At 37.2% G+C, this 15,771-nt stretch overlaps 1 protein-coding gene across 2 annotated transcripts in view; it reads right to left on the bottom strand.

Annotated features, from left to right (window-relative positions):
• The window catches only part of GALNT1 (polypeptide N-acetylgalactosaminyltransferase 1), an 87,340-nt gene that overhangs the window by 29,478 nt on the left and 42,091 nt on the right, over positions 1-15,771 (bottom strand). For both annotated transcript variants that reach the window (XM_039550171.1, XM_039550172.1), the window contains exons 3-4: positions 15,342-15,571; positions 7,974-8,148 (exon numbers count right to left, since the gene is read on the bottom strand). In XM_039550171.1, the coding sequence (XP_039406105.1) occupies positions 7,974-8,148; positions 15,342-15,480 (314 nt within the window). In that variant the 5' untranslated portion in view covers positions 15,481-15,571. The remainder of the gene's footprint in view (positions 1-7,973; positions 8,149-15,341; positions 15,572-15,771) is intronic.

Genomic DNA, 15,771 nt, shown 5'->3' on the forward strand with positions numbered 1-15,771 from the left:
TTATACACTACCATAATGCTCATGCAGTGAGACACAATGAGGAAAACCTCATTCACTGAGGCAAAACATGAAATAAATTTTAGGTCATTTTCTAGAAAGATGAGGCCATAATTATAGTCTGTATTAGAAATAAATGCTAAATTTCTAAGTACTACAGGGCAAATGTCTCACCTTCTGATGCTGCCAACATGTTATTCTCCACAGAGGAGAAATAAGAGAAGAAGTTACACATTGGAACATTATTTTTTATATGGATTTTTCAAAACAAGGCCACTGATGCTTACCTAATCATGAAAATTAACAGAGTCAGACACTACCTGAGCCATGATTTGCCCTACTTGTTTCCAGTTTTATTCCCATATTCCACCAGCCTTTCAAAGGAACAAGTCATGAACAATAATTTACAGTGGCTCAAAAACATTAACAGCAGTAAAACATGTATGCAATCCTTGTTTTCTAGCCCAGTGCACACAGCCCAGAGCACTCTGATAAAGGACAGAGAAGGAACACAAGAGCGTCTCCTGTGCACTGAGCAGCTCAGTTGGGAAGTCCCAGTGGAGCTCAGATTGTGCTCGTACGTGCAGTATGATAACACAGTGGTAATGCATTTTTGAAAGCTGAACTAGCAACAGATTGGGGCAGGAAGGGAAGCACATTTAGTCATCTTACAAATTTAGTACAATCTTGTATCTAGCACACTACAAACAACGGTTATAAATAAAAACTGCAGTTATAAATAAACTGCATCTCAGGACTTAAATTTGACAATGACACATTGGAATAATCCAAGTCTTGCTGAAAATCAGGTTAGAGCTGAAGTATTGAGGAAATACTACACAGCACAGCCTCCGTAATAAATTTGTTTAATATTACTGATGCAGTACAAACAACACACATTTCAGTATCAAAATATATTGAGTGTCTCTGGAAAGCAAGCATCAGTATCCTTTGACTTGAAAACACACATTTATTTTCCTTTGAGGTTACAAAAGTTAATTCCAGATCGATAGAAAACAAAATCGGAAAATCTGAACTCCCCTTGTGAAACCTCAGGTTTAATTACTGATATCTGATGAATATCACTGCAGTGCTATAAAATGTCAGCATTCCATTGCTTACCTGTTCATATGCCTTAAGTTATAGGCCGCAATAAAGTTAATGTAACAGAGCTGAGGCACAGCTATGCCCAACAAAAAACCTCCTCTCTACTTAAATCACAACTGAAAACAAGTTTTGAAATAAGACTGCAAGAGTCACCCCGAAGCTGCTGAGACTGACCTACATTTCCATCAAGGGAGAACGCCCTGTGGCAGAGTGTCAGAGAAATTGTCAAAACACTACAACAAGAACCACCAGGACTCAAGTCACATGGTGTTTTTCTGGTAGACACTGCCTTAGTCTTTCCTGGATCACAGAATCACAGAATATGCTGACGTGGAAGGGACCCACAAGGACCATCTAGTATAAGGAGCAGCCTCACAATATCATTTAAGAGCAGGTGTTAGTGAATCTGCTTTTTATATAAATTATAAGAATGCTCCAAGCTCCTAAATTGAAGACAATCAAGCAGGATAAAGATCTGATTTTCACACAGAAGCAATACAGCCGAAAGGACTAAAAGCACTTCTTCTGAGAAAGATGGGATCACTGGCTGTTGTAACATACCAAACCACATTTCACTACTCAGACTTTGCACACAGCCATGGCTTAACTTGCAACTGAACAAAGAGAAAGCACTGCAGATAAGGTTGCAACAAAACTTCACGCTACCCTGAAGCTGCTTCTTCCAATCAAATCAGAGCAATTCATTTTAGGAAGAGGCCTTCTTTTCTATAATTCATATCACAACTTCAATTAATCTTTGTGAACAGGTGCCCTGAATGCAGGCAAATCCCTTATCCTTATCTAGACATTTCAACGCAGCCTGCTTAATATCCGCCTTCAATAGTATTACATAATTTACCTGACATCAAGAGTATGAAATTTTCCTTTCTTCTGATTTCAAAGATTTGGATATAAGAAAGGTCGCATTATCTCATGAGTCAAGTAGAAATCTTCTTTAAACCCTGAAAACAAAATCCAAAATGGTTCTTAAAACCATTGTGGTTACAGAATTCAAGCAGAACTACATAAAAGTAATAGTAGCTGCAATTGACTATTTTCCTTGTCCTAAAAGCAATCACAGAAAAGCATCTCTTGACAGAAGCAAAAGCAATTCTGTCCACAGAGACTGAAATTGAACCTTAAGATCTCTAGACCAATTATTTTCCATACCTGACCTAACAATCTGAATAAATTTCCGGATATGGCAGCTCATCCAAAACGGATAAGCATGAATAAAAAGATTACAACTAAGAAGGAGATTGCCAAGTATTTGTGCACATATACATCTGTGTGTGTGTGTGTGTGTATAATATATAGATATATATACATATATATATATATAGATCTATATCTATATATATATCTATATCTATATCTGAGTGTATAGTGCTAACCCCCTCCAAAAAAACTTTACAGGAAGTAAGCTGATTTTTAATGGGTTTTTTTTCCCCACTAAGCTTTCTCTAGGAAAAAGGTTTCTAGGGAATTTCTTTCAGCTAACTCACTAAACCAATGTGAACAAGAACAATTCCAAACACTGACTCTACAAGGGGCCAGTAACAAGCTACAGGCACCATGAAAGCCAGACAAAAAAACATTCCTGCTTGAAAGAACAGTAAAGTCTTTAATACCTCACATGCTTTCAGACTTCCATGACATTGCTGAAAGTTACATTGCTGGTGATGAGGTCAGCAGATTTTCTTTACAGATGCCAGGTTAATTAATAGCCTGGATTTCTAGCTTGCATCAAAAGCTCCTGAGTCTTCCACCATTTATGTTGACAACTTTGCTCTTTTTTTATAATGTTTACATTACTGTGACCAGAGCTAAATGAATACCTAGTGTTCACAAACTGCATCACAACTTATGGAGCTATTTAAATCCCTACGGCCTTATGGGGATTTCAAAACTCAGGTTCTGAGAAAGCTTTTTTCCCCACCATATTCCACCTAATCCAGTGTGACTGTGGGCTGCTGCAGAAAGCAACAAACCCACCTTTCACCATTACATTTTTGTCCCGTTCCCTTCTTTCAACCAGATCTGGTAGTCATATGGCTGCTGTGTGTGTTGCTTCAGTTTGCTGAATCAACAAACTGTATTTTTTTTCCACTTTTTGGTGTCCATCCAGTCAGTGAACATCCAGGCCACACAATCATCAGATTAGTATCAATAGAAGTGATGAGAAAACTTCTTTCGTCTGCAATCCACATTTATACCAAATTATATGTAGTATGAAACTATGCCCTTAGCTATTCTCCTGAATTAAACTAACTATAAGTAGAAAGCACACTTTCACAAGCCTCACATAGAAGCAAATACCTTCAGTGCTGCCTTTTAAAAACCCACGAAATATCACGTTTGAGTTCCAAGAGCACGCTCTTGCATGTGTGCTTTCATTTGTATTACAACAAATAGTTCTACTCAAGCTATTTTCCTCACATTGAGATTGTGTTAATTTTAGGGATATGTTATATTTTGATTCAACTGTAGAATCCTAAAGCATAGAGCAAATAAATTTGCTTTTACAGGTAAAAAAATCGAAATTCCAGTGTATTCTCACATGCATATTTCATACTTAAAATCAACGTAACATTTTTAAAGCATAGATATGAAAAACAGATTGTGGTAACTGAAAAGCATTATATTGTATCATCTAATTAACAGTGCCTAAATCCAAATTCTGTTCTTACTCATCAAAGATATGACAGAATCAGTCAGAATTACTATTTTACTAGATTTACTCAGAAAGAAGCCCAGCATAATTGCCATAAACTCCCCAACATACATGTATAACTTAAACTTGGAAGAATGGTTTTTAACCTGGAAAATTGTCTACTTCCTCCCAGTTGTGAAAGGAAGCTTGGCAGCAGGAACTGAGCAGGGTAGTTTGATTCAGAAAAAAAACCCCTTCAATAATAATAATCTGACAACATTAATGTACCAGTTAAACATGAAGGTCTCAGAGATATGCACCTTTCTTTTTTCCATGAAGTGGCTGAAGTCACAGTTTGTATGGATTCAAACACAGTTCACTCAAATATGTAGGGCCATCTGGCTAAAAACTCTGCTTATACCCTAACAGGAACTATAGCATTCAAAATGCCAGCACACCTACCTTCCTGAGTACAGACAGTTTGAGAAAATGATAGTTAAAAGATCCCAGACTTTATGCAGAACTAACTGAGTTATAACAAGATGTCTGATACCTTTAATTCTGGCAAAATTATACCAAACAGGGAAAAATGACAAGGAAGACCTTTTATGCCAAATTGTATGGAGCCTGTAGCCTTGGAGAAAGGGTTGCTGAGGGATCAGCAAGGAGCGTGGATACTCCTCCTTGCTGCACATCTGCTTGGGGAAGCCCATCACCTTTCCGAGAAATCTCAGCCTGCAAAATATGACACCCTGCTAGCACTGCATCACCAGATCCAGTGGGGACCAGAGCCTACATGAACACAAAATCATTCTGTCCCAGCTATGCCTCCATTGTTTGAAGCCTTGATTCCTTGTGCCTGAAAAAGAAGGGTGTTTTAAGCAGCTCTTTCCAAGTGTAAAAACCTCAGAATTTGGTTTAAACTCTCACAAAAGGGAACAAATGTCCACTTAAAAGTTTTATATATTCCACAAATTGTTAAATAATGAATTCAGGCTGGAAAGCTCAGTCTTAGAACACAATACTCATTCTTCATTTTGCAAAGCAGTTTCTGAAGTCACCTCCAACTGCACCGAGAGCCAAACCAAGTCACAAAACACGTGCAAATTTCATGCTTTCAACCCCCCCCCTACTTTCCAGTCCGAACACCAATCTAAGGCACACAGGAGAAGCTGAACTCATACTTTACTCACTGGCACCTATTTTATTCATTGCCTCCCTCATCTTCAGCAAGATCAAGGCAAGACACTAGTGCTCCTGATCATCCATCTTTTATTCTTTGCTGTCATGTCAAGCCCACAGCTGCATATTTTCCTGGCAACTGTGAATCAACTCCCACTCTGATGATTGATTCACAGACTAGAATAAGACATACTTGCAAGAATTATTCTATTAACAACTTAAAACCAATCTGGCATGCACAGCTGCTTATTCCCCTGCAAGAGCTTTTGTCCAGAGGTTGTAGCCTTGTTCATTATACTAGTTTGTTACACTAACATGTCCCAGTCCAGATTCTGGGAAGTATCCAGGCTAAAAAAAATTACTTCTGGTTTAGCTTTTTCTGTTGAGCAAATCACACTCAGCTGGGATAAAGAGAAGTAGAACAATGATAACAGACACAAGGTGACTAGCAATTCAGGCACATGTCAATGATTTTATAGGTGTCCATGTGCCTCAGTAATTTTGTGCCAAATAATAAAAATAAATGTAAACCCGTAAATACAACTGGGGGACACTTGCCAGAACAGAGATGTCAGCTTCTGTAGATGTCTTGTACTGAGGAGTTCCCTTAGCTGGAGAAGTGCCTAGAAGTTATTAAAGAAGCTCGTATTTTTGTTCTTCTAGTAAGGGAACAAAATTTCTTGGCCACAACATAAACAGGATGCCCTGAGTGGGTCATCTGCAGAGATTAACCTATGAGCACTCCAGGACCAACACACTTGTCTTTACACAGGTGATAGGGGTTTGGCAGAACTAGAAATTAATTGAAGGATAATGCACTTTACTGCAAAAGCTGCTCTCCAGCTGACACGGTATGCCATTCCCATTAAATACATGTGGCAAATTGGTCCTGGCACTCTTAATTCCACCAGCTTTCCAACGATTAACCACTAGGCAAAACCTCTGCAGGCTTCTGCACTTCAGAAAAACTGACATGCTGGAGAATTAGAGGACTTGAAATAATCACTTCTTTCCACCACACCACATTAAAGGAAGCAACCCACAAAACTTGTGAAGAAAATAATTACATGGTTGAATAGCTAAGTGCGCCTTTGAACATATCCTGCTTTTTCAAAACCTTGATTGAAAGTACTACTGGCAGCTGTGCTGTAGACACATAAATGTGGTAAGAAATGATTAAAAATTACCCATTCTCCTTCTCCATAAACTATTTCCATATTACCAGGGACATAGATAGAACAAATTATAACAGAAGTAATTCCACTAATGCAGCACAGTGTTTCTGACTTTCGAGTATTTTGGCTAATCAGATAAATAGTTTCATAAGACATACACACAACACCAGAGTATATTTATAAGTTTCACAATTCTGAAAATGGTTACAGTGTTCTGGAATAGTAATACTGATCCACCCATACTGATTAAGATACCCTTGCATTGTCAACACAGTACTGTTCTCAAATTTCCCAGAGAAATGTTAACGTACTCCACGACTTCTTAATTAGCACAACCTTATAAAGTACACACTGAAAAGATAACAAATGGAAGAGGTTTTGGGGAAGCATTTTTCTCTCAAAAACTACTAAAAATGCAAACACATGTAAATGTTAAATTTTGGCAGGAATTTACAAGAACAGAAAAATCCAGCTCTGTCCTGAGACTGTACCTAAAATTTTATACTACGATTCCACTTTCACACACAGAGTATAGCAACAGCATTATATCCAGAAAAAATGGAAGAGAAGCAAATGCAACATTATAAAACTTGTAGCACATGTCTTACTGTGAAACACAATAGCTGCAGAGCATAGCCAAATGTGAAAGACAGAAATTTCTATCTAGCTAAACTGGATTTTGAAATTGCAATTTCACTTGATTGCAAGCTTGAGTGATGCCTAGGTAATAATTTTTTAATAGTTTATAACAATTCCTCTCTCCATTTTTGGCTAATTCAAAGTCTAGACCTCAACAATTGAGTCAACTTTTCAGATCCTCAAATGTATGTTTTCATATTTGAAAATCGATTGAAAACCTACCTTATTTCAAACTTGTGAAATCATATTTTGAAAAATATGCCTCCATTATTAAGAACACTAGCACTACCAGGAACTTGCATGCTACACAGAATCACTTTCATCACAACGGATGAAGGCACCTACAAACCAGATCTTTATCACTCATTAAAAATGAAAAGCAGCAAGAGCATCATCTCACTCTGCTAATATTATCTTCTGAGGTAGGAGATGAAAACAAATTCCTCCAGCAGCTAGGCCTTGTGTATACAACAGCAGAGCTTCTAAAGAAATGGGGTTTCTATAGCATCTGATTCTTGCAAGAGAATGTAGATAATTAGGAAAATTTTGTTTCATAAGCTTTATTCAACCTGAATGTCCCTTTCATAAAGAAAGGGGGTTGAGGTGAGTGGAGTCATCAGCTATTCTGCCAGAGTAATCCCAGGAGAGTAAAGCAATCTTATTTTTTGTTAAAATAAGGCTACAATTTTCTTTTTAATTACTTATGACTCAAATAGCTCTGAAAGGATCAATATTCCAGAGGCAAGATCAAAAACAAACCAGATGGATATTAGAAAACATTATAATGCAATCTAAATGAGGCTTAGCACATTTCATTAGGTAAGAAAATTTTTGAAGCATTTCTCTCATCACCCAATCTCTTTTATTTTATACAATGCAGAATTTTAGTCTGCCTCATTACAAGCAGTGCATGAATTTTTTAAACAACTGATTTTTTCCTGAAATGCCAATGCTTAAGTTAACTTTCCTTCAACCAAAATAATTTCTGTTCCCTGAACAGGCTTCATACTTGTAATCAGATTCAAAGTTAAATAACACTGAAGAAAACTAGTTTCTGCTGGTCCATCTTATTTTACAAATAAGTGTCTTATATACAGGAAATTCTCCAACTGTTTGCTTGAAGAGTAATATCTTCCAGAACTGAACTGTTGCTTTGGATTAGTCTTTGCACATTCTTCATTTAAATAGAGTACATTTTTAATACAACATATAGTACTTACCCTTCTAACCTGACATCAGGTAAAGATCTGTTGAGTGCAATCATTTCACTTGCCATTAAATTAAATTGATTTATTTTAAACATTTCTTTCATTTTCTCTTGCTCCTCTTTTGGAATGACCACAGGCTTCCCCATCTCTCCAGGTCCTTCATGTGGTTTTTGTATGGGTTCTGGAACTTAGAATAAATAAAATGTTACTAACTCCTTTTATGCTTGTTTTTGTTTGCTTATACATTAATTCACAATGTAGGCATGCTTACATTTAGAACAGTCCTAAACCCACCAGGTTTTGAAAGTGAAAACCAATCTTCACATTTGGGAGTTTAACAGAAATAGTTAAGTGCTATTCTTAGACACCAAAATTCATGTAAAAAACCAATAAGGATTTATTTCTATCCACCATTATATCATAATTGACTTTAGTAAAGTTCCTGTAAAGGAAAATTCAACTTTTCCAGGAAAACCTGTGTGTGCAAGAAAAAAATGGGATATAAATGACCTCATCAGAGTCTACAGCTTCCTCATGAGGGGAAGAGGAGGGGCAGGCACTGATCTCTTCCTGACCAGTGACAGAACCTGAGGCAATGGCCTGAAGCTGTGTCAGGGGAGGTTTAGGTTGGATATTAGGAAAAGGTTTTTCACCCAGAGGGTGGTTGGGCACTGGAACAGCTCCCCAGGTTGACTGAGTTCAAGAAGCATTTGGACAACACTGACAAGAAGCACAGGGTGTGACTCTTGGGGTGTTCTATGCAGGGCCAGGAGTTGGACTCAATGTTTCTGATAGGTCCCTCCCAACCCAGCACATTCTGTGACTGTGATAAATGATGTTCCAGAACAGTAAAGGGTCGATTAAAGTAAAAGTGTAGCTTTACATTTATTTCCACATTTTTATTTTGACAGAATGACATTAGCAGCAACAGTTTAGAAACAATTTCTCTTGTTTACACCAATGTTATTTTTATGCAACAAAATTACATTTTGGAGTTTAACATTAGTACTCAAAAACAGTAATACTACACATCTTAAACCTTGAATATCAAATATTTGATCAAACTAAAGAGAAAGAAAGGGAGAAAAGGAATTCAGACTCTTGAATTAATTAGGGTTTTAAACAAAATAAGTAAAAAAAACCAGAATAGTTTTTAAAAAGTTACACTTCTCTTTACAAGTACCATTCATTTAAAATAAAGGCACCAAATCCCTGAGAACTAAGCCTAGCTTCAAATTATCTTTAGTTTGGATTTAGGATAGCACAGTGTAATTAAACTTTAGGCAGAGATTAAATAGCCACATAAAAAATTTTTAAAAAATTTTACAAAAAAAGCCTGAGCCTTCCATCCTTGCTGACACACTAAGATCTAAACATGTATTACAAATAAATGAGGCTTTTTGCTGGTCTGCATTTAGCTTCAATTGGTAACAAGCCCAGCGTGCTCCTTGACAAACTTTCAAGAACCCGAAGCTACTGCACTAGTGGCATTCACACAGTAGCATTTAGCAGAGGAAATCCTCCCATCACAAGGGTGCTTTCTTTTTACCAAACTCTCTGATTGCCAGTTGAGCTATAAAACCCTAGAAGATGCCAGCCAGCCACTCACCCACTGACAATCGATGGAGTCAGCATGTTCAAGCAAACCCTGAACAGATGGGCTGAGGTGCTCGTTTCAGCCATGGGCTAAGCTGAGCAAGCAGTTTGCTTTGCATTTTTGCCCCTTAAGAAGGTATGGTTGCAACCTGCATCAAAACTTGCTGACTTGCAATTGCATAACCTTTTAAACTACAATTTGTGCCTTCTGGAGGGTAAGTAACTTAAAATTATGGTATACAATAAAGTAATTATTTGGGCTTAATTTTATATATTCAGCTTGGTATCATTATGTGGGCTATCACAAAGATTTTTATTAAGTGTATAACAATGAGTACATAGGTTCACTTAGACAGAAAATGATTAGACAATGGGTGTTCCACATACCTAAAACAATTTAAAAACCCTATCAGAATATAGTCATGTGCACCATGCTTTTCAGAGTTCTGAAGAGTGAATGCCTTATCCTACCAAATTACCTATTTAGAAGAAAAAATAAATTTCCTGTTTCATTTATACTTCCAGTTCTTTCTTAACTTTCACTAAGCCAGCTAAACTGATTACCTAAATCAGCCAAAACCTCATCTCTCACATTTGCAGATCTTGCTGTTAAGATGAGACTTTAGCACATCAGTGACTGGGCTCCTGGTGTACAAATTCCACAAATTCATCAGTTGAATTTTTAAATTTCATTAATAAATACATACTGCTTGATTACACATTTTACCTCAGTACTCCATTCTCCTTGCAGAAAAATCCAGCAACAACTAACTAGATCCAGATATTTTGTGCAACTCACTAAATGCAGACAGTCAAACTGGGGCACGGGCAGGGCAACAACTTTCCAAGAAAAGTTAACCATCTTCTCTCAAGTTTCTGAGAACCATCTTGTCTGGGGTTTTTTTATGGTTATCTGCTTTCCCACAAAAGCACGTAGTTTTCACATAAACACAAACCAACAACGTTCTCCAAAAATGACTAATAAACGCATTGTTAAGCATTCAAACCACAGGGCTCTTTTGTCAGTTAAATACAAAAAAAAAAAAATTTCCTTTGAAGGACTCCATGTACTAATGATATGCTTCTAACAAACAGAAATTTAATTTATAGCTACAGGTTTCAGAACTAAATGAATGACTGAATCACCCCTTGATCAAGTAAGAAATCTAGTAATGTATTTCCAGACATTTCTTGTTTGTATCAGTAAACCATTAGTTTCAAAGAGGGCTTGATGTCTTCCAGATCTTCATTAAAAAATCAGGAACTCTTTATGTCTGTGGACTACAAATTTCTTTTTACCAGGCAATATGCTTGACAAAAACCAGATACTTCAAAATCTAAGACTATCTGAAGACAGGAAAAATGGTTGGATTCTTCTGGTGAGATGTCTTTAGGGCCCAGGTAAACTGACCAATGCAAAGTCCAGCCACCTTTGGAGGCTTCGCCATAATTACAAGAAAGCTATTAAGACAGGTGAAAGTTCAGAGAAGTTCTGCCTCTTACACACACCTCAACCTTAATAGAACAAGACTGATTTATGATGAATGGTTCACATTTTCAAGAATTGTATCTTGAAATTGCTCGCTTTTCTTCTTAGGATTTTTTCATGCAAATGAGATTATTCAGAAGTAAGACATAATTTAGAGATTCCATCTTTACCAGAGCTCTAAATTCAGAACACAAGGCCTTGATTGGCAATTGACAAAAATGGCTGGTCCTAGTTTAACTTTGTCATTGCTCCAGGAAAAGCGCATAAGTAGCAAGGAGCTGAGATTACAAGACTCTTGCAACACACCAGTCCTAATTCTGAAAAATTCACCACCACCCGGGGCTTCTAATCATTATACAAGGGGAATGCAGCTTGAGGGAGGAAAAAAAAGAGAAAAAGGATGAATTTGAAAGTTTAGTTAGAAACCACATCAAGTGCCAAAGCTGGAAGTTGTTTTGCAACCATACCTTTAAGAAGCCTATAGCTGGGGGTAAAGAATGACTCATTTCATCTTCATTTAAGTCAAGACCTCAGAGATGACATACAGGGTTCTTACCTAAGACAGAGCTACACAAAAATAATCTTTATAACTTTATTACTAAAACCGTGGTACTACCTAGGCATATTTTGTTTACAAGAAAGGTCCCTAATTGGACTGTTAGAGAACAGCTTGAACCCTCTCTTTAAGTCTGGAACTTGTTTACATTTGTTAAGCAAGCTCTATTCCAGGCTGTGAAATCTAAAGTGTAATGCCAATCCCCATAATGCTCAAGTAACTATCCTATGAATTTCAGATTTGGAAAAAAATACTGCGTAACATGGATGATGCTTACTAAGGTTAAGTGATTTTTTTTTTTTTTCCAATTCATAGCAACCTTTAAACTAACAGCAACAGCCTTCCACAGACAACAATTAATTACTCTTTGTGAATTTTACAGAGTAATCATCGGGAATTACAAAAAGGGAACCACCACCCAGAAGATGTGGCAGTAGGAAGAATATGTGTGGCATTTTAGGTACGGGGTGTGCACCGTCCACATCATCTGGGTGGCTCAGAGTAGGTGAGGCAACCTCAGAGCTGAGCATTGGGAGAGAGCTTCCCCCAGTCTACTCCCAACCTCTCTGGGGTGGTCACGGCAGGGAGAAGAAAGAGCAGCAATATCAGTTAGGACAAGCACAGGCTCCCTCACAGCTCCCATGGATTGTTGCTGGAAACAATACTGATGGGTGTTCCGATCCCAGTTCCCCAGGTTACTTCCTGAAGCTACTGCAGATGTCTTCTGCCATGGTGGAAGGGGTGGGCAAAAGCTTGAGTCCACAGCCAAATCATCCCACACAATTACAGTCACTAGATTCCAACTATCCCTCCCTATGGTATAATCTTAGTTCCCCAGGTTTGTACTCACCAGACCCCATGCCAGGCTCCCTTTTCCCAAGGCATCTCCACTTGAGCTGTCTTCCTGCCTGGCTAGCGGCCTGTCTCTTTTATATCTCACCTTTTGTCCCCTCAATTCCACGCTTGTGTCATTTCAACTCCCAGCCCTCAGACACAAAGACTTTTATCTCACTCATCCTACAGTTCCCCATAATCATGTACACTGATTTTTCTACAGTTGCACATTCCTTTACCATTCCTTATTTTGACCAATTTAAAAAATGTAACAGCAGTATACCTAAAATCCAGTATTAGATAAGCTGAAGTTCCTGATTTAAGATGGTAGTATCTTATGCCATCAATACCAAGGAGAAAGATTCTTCTCAAAGACAATTATGACTATGGCTCTTGCCTAATTCTAAAAAAAGAAAATCCCTCCATTTTCTGTATTAAAGACCTATGGAGAGTATCCTTCTAACTTCATGAAAGCCCAAACTGTCCAAAATTATCCTCAAAATCCTTTGCTCTTGCTGAAATAGGTAAAGACTGATTTTTCCAACTAGAAAAGCACAACTTAAAATTGTCAAACTCTTCAGAAAAACTTACTTATATGTTGAGTAGGCTCATTAAATGCCATGGAATTCTTCCATGAATTGCAAAGAGAAGCTGTATACCAGAGTGACATGGACAAGAGGCTATTAAATTCAGAACACTTGCATAATTTATGCTGAATCAAGAAAACTAATTCAATTATGAAAATTAAAAGCAGAGGAAAATGTGAAGTGAAAAAGCAGATTTGATAAAAGCTGAACAGACAAAATAGCCTCAATGTTATCTGAGAAGACTCCAGGCATTCTGAGCAGGAACAAATCCACTACAGCTTCCAAGCCAGTAAACTATTGGAACAAGTAAAAATATTTATGATCAGGCACGCAGCTTGGTTGAAAGGAAATGTCACAGGGTCAGCCAAGGTTTCTAGCAGGCCTATTTCTGCACATACCTTATACAGATCAGCTGTTTAAAAAAAAATTACCCAAGAAAATGTACAAAACTACACACAAGGTTTTGTTTGGGTGGTTTTTCATTTGTTTGTTTACCAGCCAACTATAAGATATTAAAAATATATCAAGAATTTTAACACACACAGATTTGGGTAAAGGTCAGAATGAAGACTGTACTCAACTAAGTAAAACTAGTGTTGCACAGGGAAAGTCATAACACTAATCTGTCAAAACAGAAGACTTTCCCTCACCTGAAGGTTCCCCCAATGACTTCATGTGTAAAGTCATCTGAAATTTCAACATTATCAATATATCACACTAAGTTGAGAGATATTGACTTCACCTGCTGTTTGCTGGCATAAGTTATCTGCTTTATGGGAAGCCAAAAAGTGGATCTATTCCTACATCACAACACATCAGTCATTGTCTTACCATCATAAGAATTACCAAACTTCTGAAAAAAAAGAAAAGAGAGGACAAAAAAAGACTGAGTTCCTGTAGAAGGCATACTTTCTACATGAGCCTACTTAATTTTCTCACCACTTTCCGCTTACTGAAAAAGAAACCCAAAAGATGAAATGCAAGCAACGGAAAATTTAAGTTACTTCTGCAAAATTCAGGTGTATTAGAACCTTTTTAAAATGTTTGTATGCAGTTGTGGAAACAACAGACCAGAGGTGCTAAGCACAGAAATTCTACATTCTATAGAGTGTTCTTCGGGGAGATTTATTGGCTTGTTTTTGTCACAGGGAAAGAAAACAAGTAAACCAAATCTGACATTTCCTAAATACCTCCCTAGTGTTATTCTGTAACAGAGCAACATAATTCTTAAAATACTTCAAAAAATTTCCCAGGAAGGTCAAGGTTCATACCAGATGTCAACAGGTGAAAAAGTTTTTTGTGATGGAAAGCAATAACCTTGAGTGCAATTGGCTGACTGGACTTAACAATTAGCATCTCTGAATAGGTTTCCAATATCAGCAGTGAAATACAGACATAGCCTTTTTGGTGGGAGAGACACCAAACTACAAAATCAGATGTTTCACAAACAAACTGGAGGCAGCAGCTGCCTGCAGTTCTAAATGCATATGCTGAGCCATTGCAGGGATGAGAAATCTCCCTGCACCACTCCTTTCTCCCATGTGATCAACTATGCTGACTTCCTAAAAATAAAGTTGGCAACATCAATAGTAGTGCTGCCAAAAAAGCCCAAAACAAAACAACACCACACTCCACTCATCTAATTGGTACTCAAAAACAAAGATGGCAATAACAAAACTGAAAACTTATCTGAAGACCTTTAGTAGTGAATAATACAGCTATCACTTACAAGTTATGTACATAAGCACGTGCTCATACTTGTCACTTTTACATCCAAGTCCATTCTATTATCATAAACCTTTTCATGACAATATTCACTGTGCCTTATTGCTACAGTCATTGTCCAAATTTTGGCTTAGGTGGGTTGTGGGGCAGGAAGTGTCTTTTGGTTTGGTTGGTTCAAGTCTTTTTTTGCAGGGGCAGGCAGACAAATGAGCTTGGCTGTTGGCTTGGTTTGCTTTACTAGCAAGTCTAGTGAAGTTAATAGTGACTTTGCTTTCTCACTCATGGAAATTTAAAATATGCTTTAGACTGCATTAACACGGCTTACATTTCTGAGCTTCTTGTTGCATAGTTTTTTAGGGTTATTTCATACACATTAGTGCTTAAAATTCTACATCTTAAATGTTTTAAGTCTGCAACACACATCTCAGGAAACATGGTTATTTCCTAGTCATTCAAAAAACCATGGAACATTCTGAGACACCTAAATGCTGACACAACGCTACATTGTTGGGGGAAAAAAAAATCCCATATCTTTAAAAAGAGAGCAATTTTAAAGGAGCATAATTTAAAGAATACTCAGGCAGAAAACTTACCATCTCCAGCTGGCAGGCCTCGTTCCTTTTTCTCATCACATTTATTGCATTCACTGAAGTACAGCAATAGAAACATATCCAGAAGGACCCAAACCAAAGAGGTGGCAAGGACCACCTTGCAATATGCAAATTTTTTCATGGCACTTTAAGTCAAATACAAAAATAAAAAAGTATAAATAAAAACATCAACAGGTATTTTTTAATCCAGTTTGAGAGACCACGTTCTATATCTGGAAAAAAAAAAAAAAAAAAAGATGTCACAAAATTTACCTGAGGACAGATGCTAAAAGCAGAAATTTTAACTCTATTTTAAATGTAACAATTTAATTACCAAATGATGTATGTAATAAAATGAACACTCTATGCATTTCAATGAGATTAAGGGAGCAGGGTCAGTTATAGCAGCATTATTCCAGTCCTTTATGATGTT

Source organism: Corvus cornix, chromosome 2, assembly GCF_000738735.6.
Source record: "Corvus cornix cornix isolate S_Up_H32 chromosome 2, ASM73873v5, whole genome shotgun sequence".
In the NCBI taxonomy this organism is placed as follows: Eukaryota; Metazoa; Chordata; class Aves; order Passeriformes; family Corvidae; genus Corvus; species Corvus cornix.